Source organism: Mustela nigripes, chromosome 10 (genome assembly GCF_022355385.1).
Source record: "Mustela nigripes isolate SB6536 chromosome 10, MUSNIG.SB6536, whole genome shotgun sequence".
Lineage (NCBI taxonomy): Eukaryota > Metazoa > Chordata > Mammalia > Carnivora > Mustelidae > Mustela > Mustela nigripes.
Genome location: NC_081566.1, coordinates 19,086,628 through 19,101,653, shown reverse-complemented (window position 1 = coordinate 19,101,653; position 15,026 = coordinate 19,086,628). Strand labels below are relative to the sequence as shown.

Below are 15,026 nucleotides of genomic sequence, written 5' to 3'. Positions count from 1 at the left end.
CTCCCAGCATGCTCTGGGGAGGCGGCTCTGGCGTCTGTCTCCCAGCATGCTCTGGGGAGGCGGCTCTGGCGTCTGTCTCCCAGCATGCTCTAGAGCGCGGCTCCGGGCCCGTCCTCCCAGCATGCTCTGGGGAGGCGGCTCTGGCTCTCGCCTTCCCAGCATGCCCTTTACCACGAAGGGCTATTTTGTTCTTTCTTTTCTTTCTTTTCCTTTCTTCTCTTGTTTTTTGTTTTGTTTTGTTTTGTTGTTCTTGTTGTTGTTCACTCCTCATAGAATTTGGATGAAATCCGTGTGCGTGGTTCTTTATGTTTGTAGTCTTGATGCCTTCCTGCGGTGGTAACGTCCCTTTGCGCGGACACCGTAGCCAGCCTCCGCGTGAGAGCCGCACCCGGTGAAGAAGGCCAACCACCTCCACCTTCCCGGCACCCCCACTTGCCCACTCACGCCCCACACACCCCCACACACAGCAGCTGCCGACTAGGCTCAGGACCGAGGCTTTCAGTTTCCAAAACCTGGAAGGCAGGCCTGGGAAGAGTAGGGTTTCTCAGAAGAATTTGTGTCCATTTCCTTAGTTTCAGAAGACCATTGTCCGATGCTCAGCCCCTGTGATCACACAGAGCCAGTCCATCCCTATATCCAGGTGGCATCTGTACGCTTCCTCCTTCGGGCTGTGACTGATGGCAGAGTGGGTTCCCTGCCAGCCCAGCGTTCCCAAGAATCCTTCACGTCACCACTAAGCCCTTGGAGGTCCTACCTGGCCACGTTCCTGCCTCTGAGAAGAATCACCTATTCAAGGCCAAATCCTACCAATGCAGGCATTTCAGAAATAAAATATGCTAGGAATTCACTCAACCCTAGAGATCTTTGCTAATTGGAATTATTTTTTGCCTGTTTGGCTGGGAACATTTTCTGTCATGATGCAAGTCCAGGATGACCAAGGAGAGAGAGGCCTGTTGCCCTGAAGGGAATTGATGGTTCTCACCTTCTCTTCGTGCAGTGACCCAGGTGGTGCCCAAGGTCAGTTTTTTCTTGAGACGCAGTACCTCGGCCTTGTTTCTGGAGCTGGTCGTATCTCCTGCAGAGCCCAGAACCACAGTCACTGCCTGAGGAAATCTGTCTGACAGGGGAGTGGGTTCACAGAGCAGAGATCATGGGGGAGAGGGCATTAAGAGCCACTAGATGGTTTCATCCTTTTTCTAACTTCTTACCTTCCTCTGCTGCTCCTGCAAAACGTTCTGACAGACTGTTCTAGTTGTTCAGGTCTCGCTCATGCCCTGTTTTGAGAGCCAAAAGGAAATTATCCTCTTATGCTCTCTCTCATCTAGTCCCTGGCTCTTGGGATTTTGGTTGTCTTCATGGAATGAAGCAACGGGATGCTTTAATCAAAATCTAGTATCAGTTATGGCCCCGGAGGGGTGAGCTGAGACCTGACATCAGGGACACCATTCTTCAGTACCCATTTCACGTCTGTGACAGTCTTCATAGCCTCCAGGGAAAGGAACTGGATGCAACAGAACAACATGTTCAGGTAGCATCCAGGAAGGTATTATTCCTTTTGGATTTTGGAAATAATCTCCAGGGGAGGAAATGAAGAACCTATTCTTGGGTCTCAGTGTTTGGTTAAGGACCATGGAAGCTAAATGAAAAAAAAGAAAACTTTCAGAGATTAGTTGATTCAACATTCTCCTTTAAAAGATGAGGGAGCAGAGATCTTCTGGATTAAATGGCTGGTCCAAGTTTATACAGCAAGTGTAGAGCCTGGCAAAAGGGTATTGTTTCCCTGACCCTTAGGACTTTGTACCACATGATCTCTGTCCCCCCAATTCCCCATGATACTGACCAGGTAATGAGTGGTTTCTATTCTTTTCAGCCTTTACCAGGCATCTTTCTCTTAAATCATGTCTCACCCAGGTGCTCCTCTATATCGCATAGCGTATGCCAGTCTTGAGGGACGAGGGACGAGGGGTGTGATGGGGAGGAAGGTTATAGCTCAGAAATCAAGAGATCTCAGCAGTTTAGAGGAAATCCCAAAATAGTGACCCTCAGAATCCAAGAAAGGATGCTCTATGGAAGCTAGGAAAGACCTCAAATGCTCAAGATGACACTGAAGAGAGAGAGAAAGAGACAGAAGAGTCTTTGGGCAAAACAGCCCTAAGCCAAGAAAAGAAAACATTTTCAAGGATGTGAAGTTTATCTATGGTTTAATTTGTTATGAGGATCTACATGAGCAGAACAGAGAAAACAAACATCTTTTGTCTGTTTGATGCACCCCATTATTCTTATGGGCTCTGTGGTCAGGCCCCCTTTAGTCCACAGCCCATGAGAGGGAACCTGTGGGACTGGCTGTGCGTGGCTGGTGTGGGGTAGGATGGTGCACAGGAAGGAAAAGAACAGGGGCAGTAGAAGATGTCTGGAATGAAAGGGGGCAGATCTGATCTTGGTGGATCACAGGGATTGTATTAAAATAGCTTTCCTTAAATCCAAGAAAAAGTGAATTTTCTTTTGGGTAGAATTATCCATTCCCCAAACTGTGCCATTCGTCATTTGCTGGGGGGAGGTCAGAGGCCCCCTCAGTCCAGGGCAGGACACTGTGCCTGTGATCTTGCAAAGGCTAGCACCAGAAAGATTCAGAGTCTGAAGTAGGGCCCCAGGTGACATGAGGATGCCCTCTAGCCCTGATTTCCCCTTTGGGGTCCCCCTTCTTCCTCCAAAGGCCAATTCAAGGCTGGAATGGCTCTGAGAAAGGCATGGGCTGCAATGATCTTGTTAAGAGGGGTCAGGAGCCTCATTTCCTGCCTACCAGTGAAAAACATCTCTCTTGCTCTGCAGAAAGTGTCTGATATGGGTAAAAACAGGCAGGAGGGAAACCCTTTGTGCCAGTGACTCTCCTCGAGGAGTGGCCCTCTGGGGAGCTCTGTGCTGCTACCTGGTACCTCATTCGCCATCCCCTCCCCCAGGCAGTCTCTGGGTCCTTCTTGCTTTTATTTTCCTTGAATGTACATAGGAACAGGGGAGGAAAGTCTCTTATTGAAGTGCCTGAAACCCAGAACTAGAGCTTCTAGAGTCTCTCTTCTTCCCACCTCCGCGTGGAGAACCCTCCCCCAGCATTCTCTGGTCTCGTGCTTCAGCTTCTCAGAAAGAATAGAAGAACTCGCTGTTCTAATTAAGTAGAAAGTGAGACTCAGTCATCAAACTGCAGCAAAAGGCAGAGAATTTTAGGAAGACATGACTGTATTTTAACAACCCAATCTCCTCTCCCAAACTGATATAAACACACTTTGGGAGACTAAGAGAGAAAAGCATGTTATTTTATTCCATTCATCAAAAGAGTGACGCAAAACTAAATCCATAGACTACGAAAAGCTCAGGATCTCTCCCAAGGCTACCACAGGAAGGCCGACAGGTGAGATGGGGGAGGATAGAAACAGGGACTGATTTTGTAGCTCCTGCAATTAGGACACCCGAGGAATAGCACTGTGGTAAAGGAGCACACGCTTTCGGTCAGATTCATCCAGTCTACACCTTCCTAGAGCTGCTGGGTGAATGCAATTCTTCATGGCCTTTCTTGGTTGTGTCAGTTTGGGGTGTCCTATTCGCCTGTTCCAGGTACTTAGGAATGAGCTACTCTCTTTTTCTTCAATCTTGCCCAGGTCCAAAACTCAGTTTGATCCAAACGGTCTCATGGATTAGCATGGGGAGGGGGAAGCTTTTTTTTTTTAATCACTTTTGGTCACTGAATCTGCCATTTTAAGAGTAAGATTTGCTTTATGAAAATCACTCCATTCATAAAAACTACACTGAAGTTGCAACACCATTTCATAGTGAAATATTATGAGTAAAATTTTGTTGCTAGGATAGTCATGGACAAAAGTTTTATCAGCAAAATGTTTGAATTACATTAATAAATAAGACAATGCTACTAGTCTTGTGTCTTTGTCCAGAATCTTCTCTGCCAGTTGCAGAATTAGTCACCTTTTTTGTCATAGTCTTACTTGACGGGAGCCAACAGTTGCAAAAATGTTCTTAGAGCAGATTTTCTGCCTGGCTTATCTGATGCCACATGTGTGATATAAAAGCATATACAGCCACGCCCAAGGGTTGTAGGCAGGGAAGAATAATTAGCAAACTTGTGAACCGCACCTGAGTTTTCAATGAAAAAAAAAATGAGTCTTAGAACCTACCTAATCTTCGGTTTCTTATTGCTTCGCTTTGGCTCCCTAATGAAATTAGTTCTTTATGAAACAAAAATGTACTTGCAAAAACTAAACTTGTATAACTCACTTTTGGTATAAAAAAGCCTAAATAAGAAAAATCATTAAACTCACCGTTTTGATAGTGTAAACAAGCAAAAAAAAAAAAAGAATAATTGTTAATTTCTCAGTTCTGCTCTATTAGTTCTTATCTCGTTTGTAGTTGTGACATGCATTGTGTGCTGGTATAGATCCAAATGGTGATTGTCGTTAGCTAGTATCAGTTACGATTCAGAAGGTAAAATAGCAATTCCCCTGTAGACCCCTCATTTAGGGCTTAGTCACTTGATTGTCAGATTAGTTGTGCTTTAAAAAAAATCATTTTGGTTCTTACTATGTATTTTGTTGTTATTGTTTAAGATTGGAATTAGTTAGCTTCATGTGTGTCCATCTGGGTTTGGTGGCCCACCGTAATGATGCTTGATATGCCTTGTAAATTGATTACTTGTGTTTATGTTTGCTATACTGGCCACAAACCTAAACACTTTTTTCCTCTGTCCTGAGAGTATGTAATGTTGAAAATTTGTTTAAAATTGGGCATAAACACTGGTTTAGTGCTAACTTACATTAACTTATAAAATATATGTACTAACTATGAATTAATATTCATGTACATACACATTTCTTCTCTTATGACCCATAAAAGTAAGCTTCAGATCTTGGAGTTTCTTAGGAAGCTCCATGTAGCCCATAAAGGAAGCAGAAAAAAAAAAAAATCTAACCTCTACTTTCCAGGTGGCAAAATTGAACCACAGCAAGAATCCACAATGCTACCATGACCCTGCAAAAATATTGAAAGAAGACATAATAAATATATCCCCGTCCTTGAGCCTCATTCCAAACATTGGACATTACTGAGTATCGTCTTCCCCTTTCCTCTGGCCTCCCAAGACTACTGACAAGAAACCACATCCTGGGATAAGATCAGAAATACATCTGCTAAGAAGCCATAGCCTATGTGCAGTTTCATCCCTTACCCTTCCCCCCAAACAGAAATCCCTATGAGTCAAAGTAGATGATGATAGGCATAATGACTTACCAGCACAATTAATCAGAAAGCTCTCAGGGGAGAAGTACAGAGAGTTTTCACTACCAATTAGAAATATGGATGAGAACCAGGGAGGACAGCTCCCTTAACTTGACAGGGTCAGGACAAGACCAGCAACAGAGGCCAAGTCCTGGGTGGGTTTTCAGCCACACACCCTTTCTCTCTTCTAAGGGATAATTTGTAAGGTCCTCAGAAATGAGGGAATCATGTCTATACCAAGGGAGTCACATGAGTCACTTTCCAATTCCCATCTCTTTTCAGAAATCATCTCCCATTTGTCAAGGAAGATGGTCTATTACCTCCTTAACAATTTATCTCATTGAGGAATCCCTTTATGATCACATGGTATTAACTAATGGAATCCCACACCAACTTCCCTAGAACATGTACTGCTTAATCTCATACTTGGCAGAGACAGACGCCAATCACTAGTTACGCATTCTAACGCATTCTCCCTTTCAAAGTGTAAGACTGCCCCTGAGACATGGCTTCTTACCAAGGGGCTATATCTCCCAGACCCCTGGCAAGTCAGATGTGGTCATAAAACTGGGTTCTGGATCATGGAACGTGAGAGAAAGTGACGTGCATCTCCTCCCAGGCCTGGCCCCTGAAAATCTTCCAGGTGTCTCCCACTTCTGTGTCTTCTTCCCTTCCCACTCATTGGAATGGAAATGTTTCCCAGGGCAACCTTAGAAGTCACACGTTGTAAATGGAAGCATTCTGGAATGTGGAGGGTCATCCTACCGACCTTCTCCCCATTCATCACAAGAGCAAGAAAAATGTCTACTGTGTTTGAGTGATGTACATTTTTAGGTCTATGTAACAGCAGTTAATCTAACCTAATTAATAAATACACATTTCCTGGGCACTAGTCGTTAATTACGGTGAGAGATTTATAGGATATATGATTTAGTATGCCAAGACAGGATTATAAATTCACTTCTACAGAAGGTAAAGCAAAGGGATCAGACCTCTCAGAATTTGTGGGGTTAACGTGGACAGGAATGGAATCTTTTCCTCAGCCACTTGGCTAGATGGCCAATTCAGGATCTTAATTTATTAGATTTTTATTTATTTAAAAACATGACAATGTACCACAAACTACTGATTTCACCTTAATTTCATAGCCAAAGAAAAAAAGACAAAAATATTAATTAAAACCCCACCCTGTTCAGGTTGTTACAGAAATAAATCCTTCTTCATGCTTAGGAGACAGCACCAATTAACTCTCATAAAGGCTTTAATGGTTGGAAAGGGCAAAACAAGATGTTCAAAAAATGTGAACTCTAGGTAGGACTCATTGCTGTTTCTGTGGCATTTTAGTTTCCAATGCTTTGGTACCTCCACCTTAAAGTTTGACAAATGAGAAACTGACCACAGGCATCTAAGAATTATTCTTTATTCAAAAACAAATCCACAAAAAGCCAAGGAAGTACAAAGGCAAGTCTGCACCAACATCTTCCAACCCGGGATGGAATCATTTCTGGTTTTTCCTGCAATTCCCATTGGTATTGTCATGACTCAACAGTCTGTTGCAATCAGGTGTGGAAAGGGGAGGAGGGACAGCTGGAATGAGAAGTGTGCACAACCCAGAGCCATCCCGGCTTTGCCAAATCCCAACTGCCCCCATGGGAGTGTCTTGCAACATATGTTCTATTGAGAAATGAGGTTGCAAACCAGGGGGTTATTGCAATAAAAATCACTTCTATTGAACAAGAGTTGTACGTTTAAATTTATTTTTTTAGTGTTCGTCTTCATTACTAGGCAATCAACTCTGTGAGGGCAGAGACTACGTCACCACTGTACCCCAGCCTGACACACAGAAGGTACTCAATAAATACATGTTGCAAGGATGGATGGATGGATGGATGGATGGATGGAAGGAAGGAAGGAAGGAAGGAAGGATGGATGGAGGAGGATGGAGTCTACCCAGCTCCAGTGTGAATTGCAACATTCTCTGCTATAGGGAGAGAGAGTGAGAAAATAAAACACATAGACACAATTTTTAGTGTTTGAAAAGTGGGACTGATTTAGGACTAATAACTCTTCTATATAATTGTACTTCTTTCAATGCCCAAGTTGAATTTATCTATCACTTTGAAACCCAAAAGTAAGTACCTTCCCAGTGTTTGTTTAGCTGGTCAGAAATGCTTTAATAAAAATGTAGTCTCTAACGAGTCATGGCATCATCAGAGAAAGGATGTCACTTCCAGGTCCCAGAAGAACTCAAAGGTGGCAGGACGCAAGCAGGCACCATTGGTCCAATTGGACCAGCCTTATAGACTCTCACTCCATCACTAGTCACTTCTTCCAGCTTGAAAGTGGAACACATGTTGACACACTGGGTGGTAAGTGGGAGGAACTCCAGTCAACAAGAAGCTTGCACTGGACACTATAAGTCAACATTATTTTACTGGCCACAGTGTGACTGGGCTTCACTCTCTGCTCAGACATTAAGAATTGTATGGGTGGGCAAAGTTAAAAAAAATTTCCTCTGGTCACATTACCTGAAGAATAAGCCAACTAGAGCCCAGCAGCACCTGTCCGTACTCCAGGACTCAGTCTGAGACTCTCTTGAGGCAAACACCTGGGCGTGTGGCTTGTCCTTCCATCCAGTCCACCCTTCAGGGTCCAGGCCCTTGGCCAGTCTCATACCCATTGCTATCTGCCCACTGCCCAGCATCAGGAAACAAGCAGTATCACACTGGTGAAAGAAGACGTTGATCTGGCCAAGCTCTCGGGGATGGGGTCAGGTTCAGTGGACCTGAACATGCCCATTCAACATGCTCAAATGTCTCTCCATCCCACCCTTAGCCACAGGAGGTGGCTCTTGAGTTCTGTATCCCAAAAGCCTCCGTGAGCAGTCTCTACAGCAGATTCACTGTTGCTCGAGAGCCTGCGTGTTGTAGCAGCCCGGAGGAAGGTTGTCTCTGATATTCTCCAGGTTCTTCACGTCAGCAAGAATCCCGTCTATGCTCATCTCCAGCACATGGAGGCGGCCCTGCTGCCGACGGGTTCTCTCTTCCAGCTCTGCCATCAACGGCCTCAGCTGGCTATTGATCTGAGCCTTGGCCCGGAAGAGCTTCTGCTCCAGTAAGGTCAACTTCTCTTCATCCACACTGCCAGGCTGACCTATTTGAGGGCATGAGAAAGGAGATAACATAGAAGGGCTGTGGTTAGATCTCCTAGAACACGCGTGGGCCCTCTAGACCCTTAAGTGGTGGGCCCGGAGAAAACCATATGTCATGCTTTTCTAGGGGCATCTGCCTAGATCAGGTGGTGAAGCATGTGACTGTTGATCTCAGGGTTGTGAGTTCAAGCCCCAAAGGTGGTGTGGAGTTTACTTAAAATAAAAAACTTCAATCTAAAATAAAATAAATTTTAAAAAAAGACTTATTTTGCATCGGGAATAATATAGAAAATATTCTGAGAGTGCTAGCCTAGTTACAAGTTACGAACAGCCCAGTTCAAGCCTCTGAGCTCTATAGTTAAGAAACAGGAAGCTTGGATTTCTCCTTTCACATCGGTACCCACTGTTCATGCTCTGAAAGGATGAAGGCTGAAGGTCACAGGAGACTGAACACCGTCCAAGGTGTCTGCCCAGTACAGCTCACCCTGAGAGCAAGACCAACTCCCAACGATGTTTACCGAACTACCCTCAGGAAATATCTTGCTATTTTCCATTAGAAGACCTTTAGAGACTGGTTGGGCTTTTGGGTTTCTAGAGGCCAAGGTATGCTTTGCTACTTGGAGGATAGATTCCAGCTGTTTGGAAATGATACGAGACTTCATTCTGGCCTGAGTCCGTGGGAATCCAGCTAGATGCTCGTTTATTTCCCATATGAAATGCAGTCGTATTTGTACAGGTATGTTTTACCCACACACAATCTAAAACTAACGTCAGCATGAAGGGCCCCTGGCCAGACCTGTATGATGTGAATAGGGCCTGTGTGACCTTTGGTCAATTCAAACTCAAGGTCAGGCTGCCTCCACATCTGAGCTGCAGTGATCGCACTGGCCCGCCCGGCTTTATGGAGCCTGGGGTGACGCCATGGTGACGGGCTCAGGACTCCAGGGTGCAACAGGAGGAACAGCAGCATAACAAAAAGGGAGATCCAGAGCACTGGTCCTTCTCCGAGGAGCAGGGCGGAACCAGCAGGCGGCGGTCTGTGCCATGCCGAGAAAGTTAAGGAAGTTTGGGAACACAACAACCATGTCCACGGAGGGGCAGCCCAAGCTGCTCACAGAAAGGGCAGGAGCACTGGCCACAAAGGATCTCACTTCGAATCCCACCTCCACAGTTTACTATGTGATTCCTGGGACATGATCAACCTCTCTGAGCCTCAGTGGACAGCTCCGTGAGATAAAATAATAATAGTAAAATAAATAAATAAAGCCCATCTCAAAAGACCCTTCAAAGGTGTAAGTGATATTACACCAGAGAACACCTGGCAGAGCCCCGGATGCCTGGTAAATGTTTCACAATTCCCACCAACCACTCCCCACACTCGCAGCTTCTCTTGAAAGGCCCTATTGGTTTCATTACTTTTTTCAGAACCGAAACAACGCTGCTAAAATCTCCACTGGGGAGTAGGGTTTGGGTTTTTTTTTTTTTTTTTTTTTTTTTTTTTTTTTTTTGGTTGTTGTTTTTTTTAACCCTTAGAGGGTCTTTACTCTTTGGGGCTTATTGGACCACAAAGCAGAGTCATCAGTTTAACAAAACAGTGTTATCTCCCGAGGTGAGTGAGGACGGTACTCCACAGAAAAATCAGATTTTGAAGTCCTTCAGCTGGCGGTGCCTGGGGGGCTCAGTTGTTTAGCGTCTGCCTTCAGCTCTGTCTTCTGGATGGGTAAAACTGATGGCAAACCCTCATCCAGCCTGTTAATCCTCATCACGTTCCCCCCCCCCCCCACCAGGGGAGGGGTTCTGTAAAACTGAATTCTGGCTGCCCTGTGCCATCAAATCTATTTTGTCTGAAAATTTTGCAGTATCTCAGGTACCTACAACCTTTACATTTCTTCTGGGCTCCTAACCAGGCAGGTCAAGTTCCCACAACTGGTTGTAACAAGGTATAACTGCTGGCTGGGGATAAACAGCAGAACCAGCAAGTAACTCTGGACTTCACAGGCTGTGGGAGAATCTGCCCCCACCCCACGCCCCACCCCCACCGCCTCAGGGCTCAGGCTCTGTCACGCGCCTCCTCCATTCCTTCCCACCTCTCCCCCTTTCGCCCCACCTTTTGCCTAACCAAGGCTCCTCCACGCACTCCCACCCTCCACTTCGTGGCCTTTCTGCAGACGACAGCGATGATGTTACTTCTCTGCCCACAACCGCCCACGAGCTTCCCAGGAACAAGGTCAGAACCCTTAGCAGGCCTGTCAGACTGTCCCGTCTTCTCTTGAGCTGTGAAGGTTGAATACTTCCTCCACAGTCTGCTGTGGGGTGGGCGAGACATGGTCAACCTCTTTGCGCTTCAAGGCACCTTCCCTAAATGCACCCAGATCTCTGAGCTACAGACCTTCACCTCCAAGAGCAATAGGTACTCAGTGACCCATCTTTAGATGGTAAAATCGAGTCCAGAAAATGTGACGTTGTGTGCCTGAAGCATCTGGGCCCAGAAATAAAGCAAATTTCCGATACCCTTGTGGGTACCCTATGGCTTCTGCTCAGCGGGGCTAGGAGCACAGCTGGAAGCTTAGGCATAGCCCACATACTTATCAAGTGTAGGATGCTGTCCAGTGAGTTGAGGGTGTCTTGGATCGTAGCTCCAGCATTCTTGGCTCTGTTGTCAACTCTTTGGGCTTCTGTAATTACCTAAAGAAAAAGAAATACAAGGCAGTCTTGAAAGGGTGTCTCTCATGTTGGCAGGTTTAAAAGAATCTCCCGTGAGAACGATGGGAACTGACCATCTGCACTGCGTCTGTATCCAGGTCAAACTCTTGCTCCTTCCTCGCCAGCTCTCCGTCCACATCCCTCACCTCACCCTTCAGAGTGGCCAGTCCCTTCTCCATGGCCAAGGCTCCATCTGCTGTCACATTGGCTTCCAAGTTCAGACTTCCTATCTCCTGGGAAAAGAAAGGGAGCCAGGACGGGAGGAGAGCGAGGGGTGAGGCACAAAAACATCCCAGGGACAAAGAGAGGAAAAAATAAACAGCTGTAGCCAGTAATTTAGACGAACAAGAGTCAGACTCAGAGACACACCCGTGCCCAAGCTCTGCTTCCAACGAATTAAGTGGGGGTATGTCTGTGGGGACTAGGAGCATCAGCAGTGAGACGCTGATTTCCTCTCAGGTCAACGCTTATCAAAAAGTGAATGCCATAAAAACAATTTGGGAAAACCCACAGGGTGAGAAAGTCACATCACTTCCTGTCGTAGTTCTTTGCTGCCACAGTCTTTTGAAGCAACTTTTCTAGGATCCTTGAGAGACAGCTGAGTTCAAGGTGCAGAGAAGGAATGGGCTACAGCTGTCACTTTTCTTTTAATTAGGACAAAGTTTATCAATACCTTTACACCCATAAGCTGTTACGAAACATCAAATTGCAGGTGTCTCTGTGCCAGAAGCTATATAAAGAGAGCCACATGAAATTGGTCTCTACCCTCAAGGGACTTAAAATTAGAAATCATTCTTGCAAATTACTACGTGGTCCAAGAGTGAGGTCAAATAGTCCAGATACAAAGAGTTCCCTCCGGGCTTTCCAGAGTTGCATAAGCATTTTGAAGTCATGCCTAAATGAGAGTTACGAAGCTCTCTCCTAGCCGAGAAGCACAGACTGTATTGTAGCATTTCACGTGGGGGTTGCAGGATATCTAGTCTACCTCCCCTCATTACACCGGGTGTTCCTTGAAGAGAAGGCCTGGGTCTTTCTCAGCTTCATATTCCCAGCACCAAGCACAGTGCTGGCACGTAGTGGAAGGGGAAAAAATGAACACGCCACGCTTAGACATAGAAAATAGACATAAGGGAACCAGGACTCCAGAATTTCATAATCTGGACTCCAACACTGATGATTATTGTTATGGGGTTGAATGGTGTCCTCAAAAGGATATGCTGATGTCCTACACCCCAGGACTTCAGAACATGACCTGATTAGGAAGTAAGGTTGTTGCAGATTCAATTACTTAAGATAAGGTTATACTGGAGCCCAGGGAGCCCCTAATTCAAAATGACCAGTGTTGTCACAAGAGGGGTCAGAGATACCCAGGGAGAAAACCCCCCTGTGATGACAGAGGCAGAGATTGGAGTGACACTGCTGTAAACCGAGGAGCACTAAGGAGTGACCGTCACCAGCAGAAGCTAGGAAGAGGCAGGCAAGGTTTCTATCCAAGAGCCTCCAAGGGGCTGTGGCTCTGCTGACATCTTGGTTTCTGACTTTTAGCCCCCAGAGCTGCGAGAGAACAAACTTCTCTTGTTTCCAGCCATCTCCTCTGTGGTCCCTTGTTACAGGTGCTCTAGGAAACTCATGCAAGAGTTGATACAAAAAAAAACAATCTTGGATGGTTCCTCTCCTGGTATTGTCCAAAAAGGGAGCTGAAAATGAAGGCCCTAGCTCTCAGTCCATGACAGCCTCGTGAATCAACCCACAAAAGGGGCACGTAAGTGGTTCTGGTGTTGCCATGGACCGGGGACTCCTCGGGACTCTTGAGATCTAGGCGTCAAAATAACCCCGAAGCTCTCTCCTTTCCCATATGACCCTTGCGTTTGTGGATGCTCGTGCCAACCTGTATTTCAATTTCTCTTTACCTGCTCTATCTTGTCAGTGATCTCCAGCGCCTCCCTGGCTGCGGTCTTTGCCCTCTGGGCGTCCGCGGCAGCACCGCCCAGGGCTGTCTCTGCTTGCTTGGTCTTGTCACTGGCATCTTCGACCTTCTGGCTGATGTAGGGGAGTCTCTTCATGGCCTCTTCTGCTTCTGCTTTTCTGTCTTCGACCTGCAGGTCAAACTCTGAAATGAAGACAAGAAAAAATTGCCATGAAGATGCAAAGTGACTTATGAAACTTACGAATGAAATTGAATGGGGGCTTTTTAAGAAAAATCCCAGGAAGAGAGTTATTACTGCTTGGGGGCAAGAGTGTGAGAAGAGAGAGAGAGAGAGTGTGTGTGAGCTAGAGCACAAGCAAGGGATGCTGCAGAGGCAGAGGGAGAAGCAGCCAACCCACTGAGCAGACAGCCTGATGCAGGAGATGCAGGACTCGATCCCAGCACCCTGGGGTCATGACCTGAGCCGAAGGCAGACACTTAGTTGACTGAGCCACCTAGCAGAAAGCATCTTAAAGAAGGCACTGAAAGGGCCATGATTAGGTTGTTGCTTAGAGAAACTGACAATCAGCCTGCCCTGGGTCTCCACCTAAGACCCCAAAGTAGATCAGAAATAGGTAAACTCTTTGAAGCCCAAAGTTTCAAGCCAGAGCCTTGAACCCGAAGCTGCCAGTGATGGAAGCTGGAGGTTGAACAGAATGGATAGTAGGGAGGACCTTCCTGTAAGAAATCCCAAGACTTTAGAAATGCTTCTTTTTTGTTCTTGAGTGAAGAAACCTAAATTGTAACCAAATCTCTGCAAGGCACAGACCCACATTTCCTGGGATGCAGGTGCTGTTGAGAGTTCCGCTATCTTCACCACAAAGAAACCACATTGACTCTACGTTGGAACCAACCAGGCCACCAGAGAAAAGGAAAACTGTCTGTAGTAGGATGCTGGATCTGTGAAGGACCTTAGAGATCCTTTAACTCAACCTTCTTTCTTTAAAGAAGAAGACATTAGGGTCTGGAAAGCCTGGGACTGGCCTAAGGTCACACAGTGCGCTCAGAGCCGTCATGCGGCCCAGCCAAGTTCCATCAGAACTCAAGCTTCCTGACATCGAGCTAAATGTTAATACAATCAAATGTTAATACAATTTCTTTCTTTAGGAAGATACTTATTAAGTGTCTGTAACTATCCCAATGTAGCTATCATTTCAAGAAATACACAGAGATTCAAAATAAAGTTGTGGTTATTCCTTTAACATATTAAGCAACCTGAACCATGAAATGCTTACCTCGGAGGTTTTTCAGGATGTTCTCAACTTCATAAAAAGTGGCATTGCCCATACTTAGTGCTTCTTGGGCCCTGCTTTTAGCAAGGTTGGCCCGGGAAAGCAGCTGATCTGATGTCTGTAAACAGGAAGACAGAGTAAGATTAGAGTAAATGTAACACATACTCAGGAAGACCATTCCAGTTGGCAGAATGACTCAGACACATTTCTCTTCGCGACAACAGAGTGCTGTGATTCCCCAGATGGTCTAGGGGTGCTGTCGCAAAGCCCTCCACAATCCCGGACGGAGCAAGCTCTATAACTCAACGGCACAGCCTGTATACAGAACAGTCTCAAACTCAAGTCCACTATCAAGGACAAGTGTAGTTTTGCAAACAATTTTTTTTAAAGATTTTATTTATTTATTTGACAGACAGAGATCACAAGTAGGCAGAGAAGCTGGCAAAGAGAGAGGAGGAAGCAGGCTCCCTGCTGAGCAGAGAGCCCGATGCGGGGCTCAATCCCAGGATCCTGAGATCGCTACCTGAGCCGAAGGCAGAGGCTTTAACCCACTGAGCCACCCAGGAGTCCCTGCAAATAATTTTATACTCTGTATACTTCCTAAAGCCAAGCTAGTAGAAGAAGCTGGAGCACAACTGAACTCCAGAGGCCTGAGTCCTATTCCTAGGTTGAGGGCAGATTCAGTGGGCGGGACCAG

The 15,026-nt window shown here is 45.9% G+C and overlaps 2 protein-coding genes across 3 annotated transcripts in view; one reads left to right on the top strand and one right to left on the bottom strand.

Annotated features, from left to right (window-relative positions):
* The window catches only part of NMNAT2 (nicotinamide nucleotide adenylyltransferase 2), a 153,892-nt gene extending 149,973 nt beyond the window's left edge, over nucleotides 1–3,919 (top strand). For both annotated transcript variants that reach the window (XM_059412742.1, XM_059412743.1), the window contains exon 12: nucleotides 316–3,919. The gene's annotated coding sequence lies outside the window, so the exon portion shown is untranslated. The remainder of the gene's footprint in view (nucleotides 1–315) is intronic.
* A 2,762-nt stretch (nucleotides 3,920–6,681) lies between these two features.
* The window catches only part of LAMC2 (laminin subunit gamma 2), a 56,302-nt gene continuing 47,957 nt past the window's right edge, over nucleotides 6,682–15,026 (bottom strand). The window contains exons 20-24 of the mRNA XM_059412741.1: nucleotides 14,333–14,447; nucleotides 13,042–13,241; nucleotides 11,206–11,364; nucleotides 11,014–11,113; nucleotides 6,682–8,430 (exon numbers count right to left, since the gene is read on the bottom strand). Coding sequence (XP_059268724.1) covers nucleotides 8,177–8,430; nucleotides 11,014–11,113; nucleotides 11,206–11,364; nucleotides 13,042–13,241; nucleotides 14,333–14,447 — 828 coding nt within the window. The 3' untranslated portion in view covers nucleotides 6,682–8,176. The remainder of the gene's footprint in view (nucleotides 8,431–11,013; nucleotides 11,114–11,205; nucleotides 11,365–13,041; nucleotides 13,242–14,332; nucleotides 14,448–15,026) is intronic.